General features: G+C 34.6%; 1 protein-coding gene across 12 annotated transcripts in view; it reads left to right on the top strand.

Annotated features, from left to right (window-relative positions):
- Positions 1-17,592, top strand: part of STAU2 (staufen double-stranded RNA binding protein 2) — a 169,537-nt gene that overhangs the window by 103,425 nt on the left and 48,520 nt on the right. For 11 of the 12 annotated variants that reach the window (XR_015797607.1, XR_015797608.1, XR_015797609.1 and 8 more), the window contains one exon: positions 5,045-5,158. The exons of the other annotated variant lie outside the window; for it this stretch is intronic. Coding sequence is in view for 8 of the 11 variants with exons in the window: in XM_088149238.1 (XP_088005364.1) it covers positions 5,045-5,158 (114 nt within the window). In the remaining 3 variants the exon portion in view is untranslated. The remainder of the gene's footprint in view (positions 1-5,044; positions 5,159-17,592) is intronic. 12 annotated transcript variants of the gene reach the window in all.

A 17,592-nucleotide genomic window follows, 5' to 3' on the forward strand; every position in this document is an offset into this window, starting at 1 on the left:
TGAAAGGCTAATGTACTTTTATATAGAAATAAAACATAGAAAATATGTTTTCATTATTTACAGACAATAGCACTAAATAATAAATGGCTGCCTAACATTAAAACCCTTTTACCTACAGTTCCTGTTCTTAGCTTCTAGTCTGCCAGTTTTCTTTTTAGCCCCTCTGATACTTTTATGGATAGATTTCTTCTTCTGAGAAACAGCAAGGAATAAGTCTACGACAGGAATATGAAAGTACAGAGAAATGACAGACCATCTAAAAACTAGCAGAGAGTGAAATATAGAGAATCAGAAAATGAACCCAACAGATCATTACGTTGAACCCTCTTAGCGTGTTGAGACTGTGAGTGAGAAATATGCAAAGAATCTTGGTAAGCAGCAGCTGAGCAGGATATTTGTATAAATGTATTTGGGGTTAGCACAAAATTGAAACATTACAGGGCATCTGGTTCTCCAAGTGAGAATGGGTCTGGCATTTAAGCAAACTGTGGCGTGCAAAATTAACTATATGTCCTAATTCAGATATAGTCTGTGCCGCATTCCTGGCTTGCTTTTTGAAACTCCTTTCTGGTTAAAATATGTGTTTTATTTTTATTTTGCTTATTGTGCTGCATGTATGTTCCTCTATACATCAGTAGTCTCACACAGTTATTAGCAAGCATGGCTTCAGCACAGTACTACAGCATTGCCCTTTGGCTGTATGCTTTTACCCATCTTTATGGCTTACTTAGTAGATGAATGGGCATATCGGTTGATGTCACCACCTGAAAAGCCTTTAGCTCCCTGAGCCATTGTAAAGGGGGATGTTATTTAACATTCTGAAATCCAAAAATGAAAGCAGAGTCTTTTAATTGTCAACATTTGATTTAAAGTTTTATTTTTTAAAGAATAGATTAATGAATTTTGGAACATTAGCCCATCATTCGTGTAATATAAAACTCCTGACAAATTGGCACAATCATTCATCCTGTGCTTCAAATATTATTTGTGCATGTTCTAATGGAAGTAGGCCAACAGACATTACTGTTGTATGTATGTTTACTAGAAGTAAACTTCACTAAGTTCAGTGATTTAAAAGTATATAGGATTGCGAACTAAGATATGTTTAGTTTTTTTTCCCTTACTCAACTTTCTCTATCTTTAATTTCTTTGGAAACCAAATAATGTCTGTTTATCAGACTCTTGAAACATGTTTAAGGAATTTTCTCTCATGAATTTCAGATCTTTTCATCTTGCCCAAATAATAAATTCTACATATGCCACAATTCCAAGAAGTCTTCCAAAGATAGTTCAAAGCAGGTTTCAGTCAAGAAAAGAAAATGATAAAATTTGAACTAGAAAACCTTTTATAGAAAATGTTTCAAATTATTACAGAATGCTTTATGGACATCACAACACAATATTATTTATTTCTAGCATAATATCTTTATTAGATGGGATATTTCTTTGTTAGTGTTACATGCAACAAGATCCTACTGTTCCAGGATACTGCTAGTAAAATGAATTCAGACCTAATCTGAATACGCCATAGGAAGAAAATAAAACTGCACTTTCCTTTGTAACAGTGGATAGGATTACTAGCTCAGGAAGTGGAACTGTTCAATCTCCCTCTCCACCTGTGTTGTCTTTTTTCCTTTTCTCCTCAGTAGAAACTTAGCATACTCAGTGGTTACAGAAAGTAGAATTTTCATTATATTGTTTTGAGGGTGCAAGTTATCAGAAGTCCTTGAGGGTTTTTCCTTGAATATTTTTCTACGGTTCTGTGAAATACATTTCTCCTGAGCAGGGGCTGTACTTTGTTTTTCAGGCCATAGTACTGATGCATTATGCTTGCTTGCACTATGCTCCTGTGCTCATGCTCACCCAGCAAAAGTGACAGAAGCACTCAGCAACCATCCAATCCAGAGTTTTTCAACCTTTTTCATCTCACAGCACACATTTAATAGGTGTGACTTCTGTGTCATGAAACCAGAAGTCCCATGACATCACATGTTGCTGGGACTAGGGAAGAGAAATGGAGGCAGTGCACCCCTGGTGATGTCATGGAGGCAGGGTTCTGGCTCATGTGGCACACTTGCAGACCTTTCATGGCACACCAATGTGCTGCAGCACAGTAATTGAAAACCACTGATCCAACCTCAGAACAAGTTACCAGAAGAATGTTCTAGTTTCTAAGCATGTCCCTTTAATCTGGTATAGAGGAAGCATGACCCCTTCTCTTGCATGATTTATCAAACGTGCATGTTGGACACTTATTTATTTATTTAATATACCAACCCATCTTGTAACTCTTGGTTGTTCACAACAGTTATAAAATACAATTAAATGTTCACGATCAATTAAAATGTAAGCTAATTAAAATTATGCGTATACACAACCTTGATAATGTTCCAATTCACCCCAAAGTGCTCTGAAATAATTTGGAAGGCTATTAATGATGAAGCCAGTCTTTTCTCCAAGGAGAGTCCATTCTAGAAAACTGGGACATAATGGAGTCTTGGGTCCCCTTCACTTCCTGGAAATGGGGCACTACTTCCACATGGGAGAAACGCCTTTGACAGATGATATCTGGCTGGAGAAGGTGATCCCAAAGACACCCAGATGGCAGACCATATAGGATTTCAGACCCACATAGAAGAGTCTTCCAGAAGCAGCACTGGGAACTGGGGGAAGACTTTGGGCCAAATTGCTCCCTTTTTACACTAAAAATACACAGGGAAGGGATTTTTGTTTCTTTGTTTGTTTAGATTTTTTTATCCCACCTTTATAAATAACTCAAGGTGGTAAATATACCTAATACTCCTTCCTCCTCCTATTTTCCCCACAACAACAACCCTGTGAGATGAGTTGGGCTAAGAGACAGTGACTGGTCCAAAGTCACCCAGCCAGTTTTCATGCCTAAGGTCGGACTTAGACCTCACAGTCCCCTGCTTTCTAGCCTGGGGCCTTAACCACTAGGCCAAACTGGTAAGTTATTTATTTATTTATTTAAAGACTTGTATGGCAGCCTATCTTAGAACCACAATTCTGGACAGCTCACAGCCATTGACTTCTCAGTCAATCGTGAAAACACATTTTTCTTATTGCAGAAGTGGCTGTTGCTATGAAGTGCCAATAACAGTAAGTGTCTGCACTGTTTTAAGGTTTTGCACCGAAGAAAGTTGAGTTCTGTGTTTCTAGCACAGCAGAGAGAAAGTGAATGTGTGTTTTAAATATTTTTCCCAGAAACGTATTTTTCAAAAATTAAAAAGGTGGTCCAGAGGATTGTTTGTGGTTCTCTTCCCCTTGAACTCAGCGTCTTAATAGCTGCTTCCCTTGCTTGATTTTTGTGCAATGCACTGTTTTTCTAGTATAGTGAGGTTTGCTATAAGTTCAGTTGCTACACTATATAAGAAAAATGTGGCTCTAACAGATTCCTCAACTCAACAGATTCCGTAACTCAACAGTTATGAAGACATAACTAGTCTTCAGCCTCAAAGAAATAAATGAAATTAAAAATAAGCTTTTAGTAGTTGATTGAACTTTTGAAATGAACATGAAGTTGATTTAGGACACACAGACTGAACTGCATTTTATAACAACGTTAAGAGATTGTTGTTTTCAGCAGCAAAATACTGCCTTTTGGGTACTGGGAAAATCTGATATCCTGGCAACAGAAACATTACTTGGAAGGGGGGCCTCTAGATTATATTTCATGTCACTGAGTGGGAACCAAGAAGGAATTTTAGTACAAAAAACAAGATTCATAGGTTCAAAGGCATATCTGTTAGACACAATCAGTATTAAATCACTGAATAAAGCCCTGTATTTTTAGAGCAACTTTGCCACACAGATAGATAGATAGATAAATATTGTAAAAACTAGAGATGTAACTACTACTGAGCAATAAACAGGAATTATTAAGTAATTGAGAAGTTAAAGAGTAATTGTTTTAGAAAGATTGAATGTAAAAATATTATAACAATATTTTGGTAAAAAGTAGCCTCAGCAATTTTGGGACACTTAGTAAAATGACTATTAAAGAAACAGAGGCAACTTATTTTCTATATGGAAGAGGAAGAACTGAGTAAAAACAATTTAGCTGGTCTATATGCTGTATGTACAATGAGGGGGAGCATGTGAAAGAAGCCAGAAAGGTTAATCAAGTATAGGATGAAATAAGAATTCTACTTCAGTTGTGCATGTTGCCACATGTATATATTGTACAGTGATCAAATGTCTTTATTAAGGACAGTCCTTTATTTCAGAAAGCTGTCCTTTAGAATTATTTATTTTTCAAAAACTCACTTTTGTCCTTTATTTTGGTCATTTAACTTTTACCGTACAAATGGTACCGCTTATTCTTGTGAAGAATATGGAAATTGAATTGTCTTTTTAAATAAATTTACATATACTGTTTGATTTTAGATACATTTATTAGAATATGCATTTTTCTTGGTTTTGCTCTTGAATTTTCCTTTGTAAGGCAAAGTTATAAACAATTAATTTTTTTATCCTTATGAACCTCTTTCAGATTTGCCCCTTTTTCAGGTTTGTCCTTTATTTTTTCCAAGAAAATATGGTCACTGTAATATATTGGCAGTCCCATCTACAATCAGACCAGCTTTCAATATGCTTTGTGATGCTGAAGTTACAGCTTGCTCTCTAGCTATTCAAATGCATTTGCTTCTTACCAGGGAGTTTGCTGGCGAGATTGTTTTAGATCAGTCATCCTGTACACTTTTAAAATGAACTATTGGAAAGAATAGCTGATCAAAGATAGTATCCCTGTCTTATTTATTTCCATTAGCATGTGGTGAATTTGACCTGATTAGATTGATTTGGTTTAGAATTAGAAATATATTTGAACATTACTTACTTCTCCTTGTGGGTTAAAGCCCTTATCAAGTCACTCTGTTAAGTTCATTTGCCAACTTTCTCATTTTTCCATTTGTGGCAGGTGTGGAACCAGTCAACAATGCACCTTGAGGATTGTTTCCATCTGCTTTTGGAATTATTGTACTACCCTGATCTTACCAAAATGGCGTATCTTATTCTGTTACAGATACATTACAGTGATAGACAGAATGGCAAAGAATGCATTACCTACTTGACTCTGTCTCCTGTACAGATGACTTTTTATGGAACTGGAAACTCCACTGAAGCTAGCCATGATCAGGTATGCATAGACTTAATTGACCTCCATTTCTTTTTGTCTATTCCACAATTCATGGCTATGCTTTCATTAATATATGAAAGTTCTAAATTATTCAATGATAAAAATTGTGGCCATTCAGTTTTGCATTCCTCATCATGACAATGGAAAGATTAATTCGGTTCTATCTATGGTAGAAACATGAATATTCTGCTGGCATTTTAAAATTAAAATTATGAAGAGTTGTTTATACATAAAGGTGTGTGTTCCAGTCTGAGTCAACGATATGAGTCCTTTGAAGCAGTTACCAGTGGCCTAGAGACTCATCATATATTTTCAGAATGATGTAAGACCATTGTTCAGGTATTTCTTTCAATACACAGTGAGATTGAGAAACATCCCCTGTGGTTTGGCCCCAACATCTGCTAATTACATATAGTTCTTTACAATATGGATGTTCCATTTTTAGCTATCATAGAAAACAGCTGTTGATAGTCATGTTATCCATTAATATAGCTAATCATTTTGAATACATGAAACATTCATGTTTATTTGTTATTGGTTTATCAGCCCAAAATCCATTGCTGTTTTCTCAAGGCTCCCCAAATCTCAGTATTATGAAAATAGTTCTAGCTTTAACATAATTAATAACCGTATAAATCTTTTTCAACTTTCTCCTTATTTTATTTTTACTACTTTATTTTAAAATACTATAAATATTTTGCAAATTTTTGGTGTATTATATCTCAAGCAAATACTAAGCAATAAATAATAACACAAATAATTTCCAGATGAGGCAGAAAAAGAAAAAATTATATATAAACAAAACCACATTTAAGAGCACTTAATAACATTAAGAAATAGCTTTACAGATACATTACAAGAAATAAAAATCAGAATAAGAAACATAAATATAAAAGCATACTGAGGAAGCTGAAAAATATTCAGGTAAAATTCTTAAAATGAATTATAATCAGAAGTACATTTTGATCAAAATACTTGAATATATGTATATAAATTCATAATATTTTACAGATTTATAAATTTATTTTTTTCCTAATGATTTGTCATATATATTTGTCCATTATATATAAAATATTCTGCACACTATTTAGCTGCTTAGGAATCTCATATCCTTTTCTAGTTCTAGTTTCCTTTAAATGTATCCTTTTATAGTTCAACAATATCCTTTTGATATGTGGTTACACAAATTATACACTGTATTATAAATTAAACTTTGCAGAGGTTTACATAATGGTATAGTGATTCTGGCTATTTTATTTTCAGTATTCCTCTTATTCATTCGTAATATTTACTATAGTGTTTTCACTACCACACAAAATGAGACATTATTTATCAGTCCTCATAATATGTAAATGCTAAGCAATGGTTCTTTATACTTTATATCCTTTGTAAAATAGTTCATACAGTTTTCTGACTTCTAGTGTTAATTTCTGATTTTCCTATATTTGAAAAGCTAATTAAATCATATTTAACATGCATTTAATAATACTAAATTAAATTCATAAAATACTTCAAAATTATTTTAACTGATTATAAGGATTTTCACATTTTTCACTGTCAAACTATAACCTGCATACTTGACAAATCTCATCTTTCACCATGAAAATATGTCCTTCAAACATAATGTTTCTGTTATGATAGTCATCCAATAAGGTTTTACATGTGCCTAGAAGATTATGGTATGTTTTTCCTGATTGTTTGGCCTTTTGGGGGGTTTTTTTATATAAAAACCATTATATCTCAATCCTTTTCTTTGTCTTCTGTTTCATATTAAGTTAATTTCTCTCTCATGTATAGGAAATATATGACAGAATGTTTACTTTTCTGGCAATAGCTGGAGATTTTTCTGGCACACAACCTATAAAAACAATACATTTGCATAGAATGTGATATTTCTTCCACACAAGTAAGTTATTAGTTGTATCCCAAATGCAATTAGAATGTAAACCGACTACAAGACAGAATTACTACCATTGTGTATTTTTTCAATATTTAGGGCAGCTTCACCCAATAGATATTTTGAGATTGTGACTTCCAGAATTCCCCAGCCAGCAAGCGGGGAGTTTCAGTCTTGATATATCTGGAGGGCACTAGGTTGGGGAAGGTAAATCTAAGTAAATGCAAGACTAACATGTTTATTATCTCACTCCTGATTCCCTCAGGCAGTAATATGTGATAAGAGTAGGGAAGATACATAATAAAAAGGCCCCATGTTACATGTTCATAAAAGGTTGTAAAGGAAGAGGGATCGGAGACACTGAAAGCAGAAGTAGTAAAATTCTCAGTCTATTTAATGAAGTCCAAAGTGTGTAATCTCAGTATATGCAACAACAAACTAATCAGAGTGGTGATCAGAGTGTTCAGAATGGAACTATATTCTAGGACCTAGTTATTACTAACTTTTTATGTTTTCAGTAAGTTATGTTTCATTCTCAAACTGTTTCTATGTACTTTTATTCTTTGGTTCAAGAAACCATGCACGGGCCAGTACAAAATGCCACTTTGATCGGCAGTTCTCAATTCTTTCCTCTGAATGTTGACTAAGTACTATTTTCTGAAACAGATTCAAGTTTGTCTCAAGTTATTATATCGTATTCTATGTATCTAATTCATGCATCACTTCAGCTTGAATTTTCTAATGATTTAAGATTGAGCTGTACTCAAAGCTCTTCACTGAGAAGGTTCTATTTTCCATCACTCCATTATGCAGTCTCATCATAAAGCTTTAACTTTGGCTTTTCTTCCTGGTCTTATTATCTGTCCAAAGAGATGGAAGAATTTCATTAAAAGATAAAAGGCTTAACTGCAAAGATAATAGTTGCAGAACCAAGTGCTCTTCCACATTTAGATTAGATTGGTTTATTGCCTGATAGCTTCTTAATAATTTCAAAGCAACTGCAATGTTCTGTCATAATCCATTTCTTGATCTAAGGCAGATTTTAAAATGTGCATGTTAGAGAAGTAAGCCAATCTAGATTTTGGAGCTAATCGCAGACTGGAAACCAGGAACCAGCAATAAGTAAAAGTATAAAACACGGCAGAGAAGGGTTGCTCTTTTTTGATATTAGTGACATTTTTTGCAGTACCTCTCTGGCATTGGCACCTTTTGTAGATAATTTCAAGAGACACAACAGCAAGTATGTGCATAGATTAGATAATTACTGAGTGGTAAAGTTATTTAACTTGGCTGTCAACCATTTCAGGCAAATATTTTGCAGTGGATAAGCTAGAGAAGAGACTAGTATTTTCTGAAAAATGCACTTAATTTATTTTTAAATGATTAGAAAATTCAAGCTGAAGTGATGCATGAATTAGATACATAGAATACGATATAATAACTTGAGACACATTTTTAAAACCAAATGCTACTGATAGCTGTATAAATGTTTGGAGAATCAGCTTCGAGAATGTTTGGGCTTGCTCAAACATACTGCTTTAACACTCCAAGTCCTCCAGGCTGCAGAAGCCCTTTAGAAGCCTTGGCTGAGTCCAGCCACAATCACTCCTGAATGATGAAAATATGCCACCAAATTTGAAGCGCAAAATCAGCAGTTTTAAGCAGACTGAGGTAAGCACCATTTTAAAAGTTCTATTGAAGTCTCACTTGATGGGAAAAAAAGGATTTTCAGTATGTAAGTTACACACATAGTAATACTCTTTATATACTACATTTGTATTGCCCTATTTGGATTACATCAGTTGTAAAATTATTTGGGGGAACTACTTCAAAACTAGCTTTTTAAAATCTTTGCTAAAATTAATGTGCCATGTACACAAAATAACTTGTATTATCTGGTATTCTGCAATTGGCAGTATGGATTAGAATATTCATTCAAGATATTTTTAGTTCTGTTCTTCAACTGCGCAAGGATGAAAAAATTCTATCAGTGTTTGTAACTATGTACTACTGACACCAGTCCTATTGTCACAATTACATGGCATGAAAGAAGCTATCCTTGGGGATTAAGATGAGATTCCACCAAGTTAGGAAAAAAAAAATTCTTAGCGATTCAGAACTGAAAAGCGTCCTTTGATTATTCTATCCTTATTTTGACATAGAAGAAAAATACATATTACACACTGGAACCCAATTTGTTCCACTGTTATACAGGTAGTCCTCAACTTACAATCATTTGTTTAGTGACTGTTCAAAGTTACAACAGTGCTGAAAAAAGTGACCTATGACTGGTCCTCACACTTACGACTGTCGCAGCATCCCCATGGTAACATAATCAAAATTCTGGCGCTTGGCAACTGGGATGTATTTACGATGGTTGCAGCATCCTGGGATTACGTGATCACCATTTGCAACCCTCCCAGCTGGCTTCCAACAAGTATAATCAATGGGGAACCATGTGATTCACTTAACAACCGTGATATTTGCTTAATGACTGCCGCAAAAATGTCATAAAATCGGGTGCAGTCATGTGATGCCTCGCTTAATGATTGCACCCTATTTTTCCGGTCCCTATTGTGGTCATAAGTCGAGGACTGCCTATATTACCTGGCATCTAAATGAATTGCTAGGAAATTATCCCTTCCAACATAATTTAATGCATCATAATTTAACCTGATGTTTAAAATTAAACTGGGAATAAAATGGCCTTACTACATGAGATACCAGCAGGTGGTAGAGAGTCATTGGCTCTATAGAGCAGGTCCATGAAGTTTTGTTTTGAGCAAAGTTCTCAGTCTCCATTGCTTTGCTTTCATAGTAACATATACCATTTATCTTCACCTTTTAGCAAGATATATATAGTCATTCATTATATTCAGAGTAAGAAGAGACAAGTTTTAATGCACTATACTTTTATATGTGACAGTGTTTCTTTTGCATATTGGATTAGAACAGAACAGAACTTCTATAAAAGCAAATATAGGTCAGTATTAAAGTAAGTCAAGAAACTGTAAATGCCGGTGTGATTTAATGGTTAGGGTGTTGAAGGTGTCTTCACTTGACTATGGAGTTAATAATTGCTTCTCACCAAACTCATCTCATAGAGTTGTGATGATTAAATGATGGGAAAACACCATATACATTATAGTATCTTGAGTTCCTATTAAAAAGACAGGATAAATTTAATAAATAATAAATGGAAAAATGTTTGAGGAGCATATAAACAAATATGTAAAGACAAGTTTTTAATATTTAAAAAAAGATATCAAAAACTAGAAAATCAGATCAATAAATAAGTGAAGAGTTGTTAATTAATGAAGGTTAGAGCTACAGATATAATGTCAGGCAGACAGCCATGATTGAAAACTTTTTGGGAGTGGTGGGTATCTAAAGAGCTCTAAAGAGCTATGCCAAGTAGAAGTTATAAGAAATATTAACTCACAGTAATACACTGGCAAGACATTAGGTCAAAACAGCTTATCTCTTAATATATGCCTGAAAATCCTTCAAGAATTCCAATGTGAAAGTGCTGATCTTCTGACAAAAAATTGCAGTGTTAATAAAGTTGGTCTCCTTTAAGGAGAATCAGAAGTTAATATACCATAGTTTGAGAAGGGGTTTAGGGCCAAGGATTTCCAAAAATTGAAAGCCTGTGGCTGTTTCTGTGGTATCTGTTCTACATAAATACATGCTGACAGTGACTAATCAGGAAAGATATATAATGGTTGTGGTGGGCGGCTGAGTGAAAATATTAGGTCAGCATGCAGAACAAGTGGATAGAGCTCTCAAAAAGATTCAGTGGATAAATACACCTTCTTGGTACTTTTTAGTTTAAGGAGGAAGAGTTTTTTAACTCATGGTTAACGTTTATGTTATCCAGGTTGGGAAAGAATTATTGTTCGATCCCCCTCATTCCCAATAAATCTAGAACTTATGTTTCTGGGAGGTTCCAGATATACAAAAGAAATTAAATTTCCAATCATGTAAATTCTGAACACAATATATGGCAATGATATTTTTTTACAGACAGGATTATTACAATTCATGGACGATCAGTTTACACACTGTTGTTATATAATAGCCATGTAGAATGTCATCCGATTGATTGATGTACCTAATTGTTATGGCACATTAGCAGGGGAGGGCTAGTGCCCTTAACACCCTGTTTGTTATCTTTTTGCAAGCATCTGGTTGGCCACCCTTAGAAACAGAATACTGTGGCTGATGTTCCTTTAACTTGATATCTTCTTATTGTATTGTTATATTATACAGCAGAATTGTTATTTGGAGAAAATATTTGAAAAGCTCTGTCTACATTTCCTTTGGTTTTGTAGTTTACACCAAATACCATACTAGACTGTTTAGAACGTAACTGAATCAAGATATTTCCCCATCTATCTCGTGCAGTGCATTGAGTCATATCATATAGAAGAAGCAACAAAAGCCATTAACAGTTAGATTTGCTTCTATGATTGTTTGCAGCCTGGAAATGAGATTCTAACCATCTCCTATGCAGACACACTATTTCCCTCCAACTGCTTGTTACCCAACCCAGTTCATTGTACTCTAATAAGCAGGTTTTTAATAGATTGTCTTTTAATTCAATTGTGTATAATTCAATTGTGTATATAATATATACATAGATTAATATAATATTTGCCTTTTATATAGCCTTAATTAATTTCCTTAGGTTATGAGCATGTTGTAAGGAATCAGAGACGGACTTGGAGAAACTATGTGATGGCAATTATACAAACATAATTTAAGCCCAGGACAAGAAGAAAACATTTATTTATTTATTTATTTATCTATCTATCTATCTATCTATCTATCTATCTATCTATCTATCTATCTATCATATTTATAAATATACAGTATAACGTTACAAAGAAACTTAAACTGACTCCGCCTTAACACTCTTGAATATAAGAGGGAGGGACAGAAAACACTGTCAGGCTTTCAAGTTTCTGTTACTATAGTCGATCTCAATAAAGTGGGTTCTAGCCATACTTGAGGATTCTGTTTCCTGATCTGGCCTATCCTGAACGGTTGACAACTTTGGGGGATAAAACTTAAAATTTATATTCAAAACTATAGAGACAATATAATATAACTTAAGTAAATAAATATCTGAAAACAAATATTCTGTTGTCAATAGTGTATAGCGCTGCACATTACATGTTCATTACCCAGATAAATATTTATTCATGAAAAATCAACATTATACATTTAGTAAGTGTATTTGTATAAATGTATATGTTAATCTTCTTTTGATAATTTGACTATCACACATAACTTCTTTCCCAGTATGAAAAACTTGGCTGTATATATGCACTTGTAATACGGTTAGGAAATGAGAAACATATGGATAATCCTGTTTATAGGGTGTAAAAAATAACCAGAGGATAATAATCATTGGTGTGTATATCTTCTGTTTTGTATTATTTTCTCAATATTTACAAGAAACAGTCAAGTAACCAAGCTAGATTTCATTAGAAAAATAAAATAGCATTAAGGTAATTAATTTCTTCTATCATTTAAGAAGCTACTTAATGAGAGAATTTTTCTGAAGAGCATTTGCTTGAATAGTTTATTATTTTCATTTTCTTATATGGATTTATTTATTTATATTATTTTATTAGGTATGATTTGTTTTATTTTTCATTATCACAATTATTTTAATTTATCCTTGTATTGTAACTTTGATTATTTATTGTTTATTTAGTTTAATTTATATTTATTGTGGATATTTTAACTGTTATGGATGTTTTTGTTCTGTAGTTTATGACTGTATAAGTCATAGACTAAGGTAAATCAAAATCTGTCCTGGCTTCTCTTTTTTCTCATTTTTTGTAGTCATAAATATATGCTTTTAAAAAGAGTAATTTTGAAATATTCTCTGCCATAGCAATGTAATTTTATACATTATAATTTTATAATTGTATATATTTATAAAAAAAAATTCTCACAGGGACACCTTGTATTACTACATTGCACAGTTTTCAGAAATTGATAACAGCAGAAACAGTTAAGGGTGGTAACCTAACCCATACGTTTTCTATCTTATTAAAAACTTACCTGAAAGTCTTGATTGGCCAAAACACCATGGGCAGTGGAGGTCAATATTTGTGGGCCCTTGTGATGATGACCACTGCATATGGAGGATTATAAATTAACAAAGGAAGTGAAAGAAAGCAAAACAGATTATGCGGTGTTTCTGTGAAACTAAGTAGAACAGGAAGATCCCAGCCTACTGGTATTTTGAAGGGTCCTAAAGACCTGGCTCTTCACCCAGGCCTTTGGCGAGGACAATTGACACCCCTTTCTTCCTTTTTTGTTCCCCTTCGGGTTTGTTTTCTTTGCCATTGTTGTTCTTTTGCCTTGTGCCATTTTTGTGTTTTTGCCCTGTTCTTTGTTTTTAAATGTTTTTAGCAATTGTAAACTACCCAGAGTCGCTGGGAGTTGGCGGCATATAAATTTAATAAATTGTTATAATTATTTATCTACTAGATCTTAATGAAGTTATGTTGGAATGGAGTTGATGAACATACGCAGGGAAGTGAGAGTGTAGGGATAATGATATCAATGATAATGTCAGAAAGTACATATGTGAGAAAAATTAATTAATGTAGCTGTGTATGAATGGTGATAATAGAAGTACTAGAGATAAAGTTTGAATGAATGTGATCCAAGAGGAAAAGTTATTCTGTTAGATAACATGGTTAGACGGTAGAAATGGGTAGAGAAAAAGCATTAAAAGTGATTGCATCATTTCAAAACCCAAGAGGTCTTGAGCCAGAAAATGGCTCAAATATAAGCCTACTTCAGTCAGGTCCAGAAATATTGGGACATCGACACAGTTCTAACATCTTTGGCTCTATACACCACCACAATGGATTTGGAATGAAACAAACACAATGTGCGTTAACTGCAGACTGTCAGCTTTAATTTGAGGGTATGTACATCCAACTCAGGTGAATGGTGTAGGAATTACAACAGTTTGCATATGTGCCTCCCACTTGGTAAGGGACCAAAAGTAATGGGACAATTGGCTTCTCAGCTGTTCTATGGCCAGGTGTGTGATATCCCCTCAGTACCCCAATTACAATGTGCAGATAAAAGGCCCAGAGTTCATTTCAAGTGTGTTATTTGCATGTGGAATCTGTTGCTGTCAACTCTCAAGATGAGATCCAAAGAGCTGTCACTATCAGTGAAGCAAGCCATCATGAGGCTGAAGAAACAAAACAAACCCATCAGAGAGATAGCAAGAACATTAGGCGTGGCCAAAACAACTGTTTGGAACATTCTCAAAAAGAAGGAACGCACCGGTGAGCTCAGCAACACCAAAAGACCCAGGAGACAATGGAAAACAACTGTTGTGGATGACCAAAGAATTCGTTCCCTGGTGAAGAAAACACCCTTCACAACAGTTGGCCAGATCAAGAACACTCTCCAGGAGGTAGGTGTATGTGTGTCAAAGTCAACAATCAAAAGAAGACTTCACCAGAGTGAATACAGAGGGTTCGCCACAAGATGTAAACCATTGGTGAGCCTCAAAAACAGGAAGGGCAGATTAGAGTTTGCCAAACGACATCTAAAAACGCCTTCACAGTTCTGGAACAACATCCTATGGACAGATGAGACCAAGATCAACTTATACCAGAGTGATGGGAAGAGAAGAATATGGAGAAGGAAAGGAACTGCTCATGATCCTAAGCATACCACCTCATCAGTGAAGCATGGTGGTGGTAGTGTCATGGCGTGGACATGTATGGCTGCCAATGGAACTGGTTCTCTTGTTTTTATTGATGATGTGACTGCTGACAAAAGCAGCAGGATGAATTCTGCAGTGTTTCGGGCAATATTATCTGCTCACATTCAGCCAAATGCTGCAGAACTCATTGGACGGCGCTTCACAGTACAGATGGACAATGACCCAAAGCATACTACAAAAGCAACCAAAGAGTTTTTGAAGGGACAGAAGTGGAATGTTATGCAATGGCCAAGTCAATCACCTGACCTGAATCCCATTGAGCATGCATTTCACTTGCTGAAGACAAAACTGAAGGGAAAATGCCCCAAGAACAAGCAGGAACTGAAGACAGTTGCAGTAGAGGCCTGGCAGAGCATCACCAGGGATGAAACCCAGCGTCTGGTGATGTCTATGCATTCCAGACTTCAGGCTGTGATTGACTGCAACGGATTTGCAACCAAGTATTAAAAAGGGAAAGTTTGATGTATGATTATTATTCTGTCCCATTACTTTTGGTCCCTTAACAAGTGGGAGGCACATATGCAAACTGTTGTAATTCCTACACTGTTCACCTGAGTTGGATGTACATACCCTCAAATTAAAGCTGACAGTCTGCAGTTAACGCACATTGTGTTTGTTTCATTCCAAATCCATTGTGGTGGTGTATAGAGCCAAAGATGTTAGAATTGTGTCGATGTCCCAATATTTCTGGACCTGACTGTATATTCATATTTATGTAAGGGAAAGTAAGAATATAAATCTAAAAGCATGATTGTTTATGATAAAAGATTGAGATAATTGGTGAAGGATACAGAGTGATGAGAAGTTCCAAATGTTGTTCAAACCTTTATTTGGTAATGCCAAAAGTGAATCTTGGGAAAAAAAGGAAAGGGAAAAAAAAGGAACAAAATAAAAGAAACTAGAGTAAAAGTGAAAGAACTGCAAGAAGAAAAGTATGATACCTATATTAAAAAATATTAGATGTTAATCTCCCAATAAAATGAATAGAAATTAGACATAAGTGTTTGTACGCCCCCCAGAGTCATGTTATGTCAGATGGGCGGCCATATAAATTTGCTAAATAAATAAAATAAATAAGGTAGGAGAATATGGAAGCTACTTGGAACAGAGTGAAAAGAGCTGCATTACAGAGGGCCACAGAAGTGTGTAGAATTATACTGAGGGGAGTATGAAATGAATGATTAATAGAGTGGTGAAATGAAAGAGGCTGTGGATGAGGAAGAAGCATAATTGCTGCAAATGAGAAGAAACATTGTATAATGTGGCTAGAGAAAAACAATAGCAGAGAATGTAATCAAGACAGTAAGCAACAATTAAAAATGCAGACTGATTTGGATGGAAATAAAAGATTGTGTATTTTCTGTTTTACTCACTTTGTTATATGGAAGTGAGGGTTGGATATGCTAAGAGAAACATAAAAATAATGCAGTCGAAATGGGATATTTAAGTGTGTCTGGTAAAACAAGAAGAGGCAGGGTCTAGAATGAAAGGGATAAATGAATGTGGATTGAATACACAAGTGAATACACGGTATGAAAGAAGTACATTGAGGTGATTTGGCCATATTAGAAAATGAATGAGGATTGAATTACAAAACAGATACATGAAGGGCGACTGTTCAAGAGGAACTGGAAGACTGAGCTAGTGGGATTACTAGTTTGTATTTTTATTTGATGTGTGCTTATATCTACACAGAGAACAAGACCTATATTCCTTATAATAATCTTTTGAGCTGGATAGGGATTAGAGAGGGTGATTGGCCCATAATCATCCAGTGAGCTTCAGTGGCTAAAGGAAGACTAGAATCTAGAGTCCTGCCGCTCTGAATCCAACACTTTAACCACTCTGCACCTCACTGGCTCTGGTAGCCATCGTCATGGCTGGCTCGCTGGAGCTGACAAGATTGTGGAAAAGAGAGAGGCAAGAAATTTAATGAAGCAAGAATAGTTTGTAAAGCATGGAGAGGTATTATGAATGCGGTTTGTGTAAATTAGTTTTAGCTGTGTTTCCTTTTCTTTTTCTTACCTCACGCCTTTAATTCCTTTCTATCACTTTTTTTTTAAAACTTCTGTTCTGCACTCTGCAAACATTGCTTATCATGGAAGGGAACAGCATGATGGGTGTGTATGTATGTATGTACGTAGATGGTAACAAGATTACACATCTTTAGGTTCTCCAGTGGTGCATTAACTAAACAAAAAAGACAGCTATTTGCTTTGGGAGGCTTTATTAGACAAGGAATTCCACACAAAAGATTCTCCTGTGTTTAGACTTTATAATATAAACAACTAATTTAATGCATCAGTAATGATATACAATAGATGCCATCTTATAACATGACAATGGGTAAAACTGATGTAATCTGAGAGATATTTCAAAGTGATTAATTTGGAATAGAAAAAAAGCTTCTATTGTGTAAATTTCTTTACCCCCTTTTTTTTTTTTATTAAAAACATGCAGTTAATGTACTTTTTAACTGTATATGTGTTAAATATAATTAACAAGACATAATAGCAGCTGTTTTCTGTAATACGAACTACACTTTTGGGACTCTGTGGAAAAAAAATATGGTGCGTTTGTTGATGGGGTTTTTTAAAGTCCATTCCTTTTTGATTATGAAAATAAGTTATTCTTTTGCCCATGATGCTTCCCAAACTATTATGACACGCACTTTTCTTCCATTTTTTCATAAAATACACTTTTTAATAATATCTCTATAATTTTATAGCAAGCCACTTTTTGTCCATATTTATTGCAAGTATT

This window comes from Python bivittatus, unplaced genomic scaffold (genome assembly GCF_059951505.1).
Source record: "Python bivittatus isolate LINGU-HERP-01145 unplaced genomic scaffold, Pbiv_v1 ctg000590_np1212, whole genome shotgun sequence".
Taxonomy (NCBI): Eukaryota; Metazoa; Chordata; class Lepidosauria; order Squamata; family Pythonidae; genus Python; species Python bivittatus.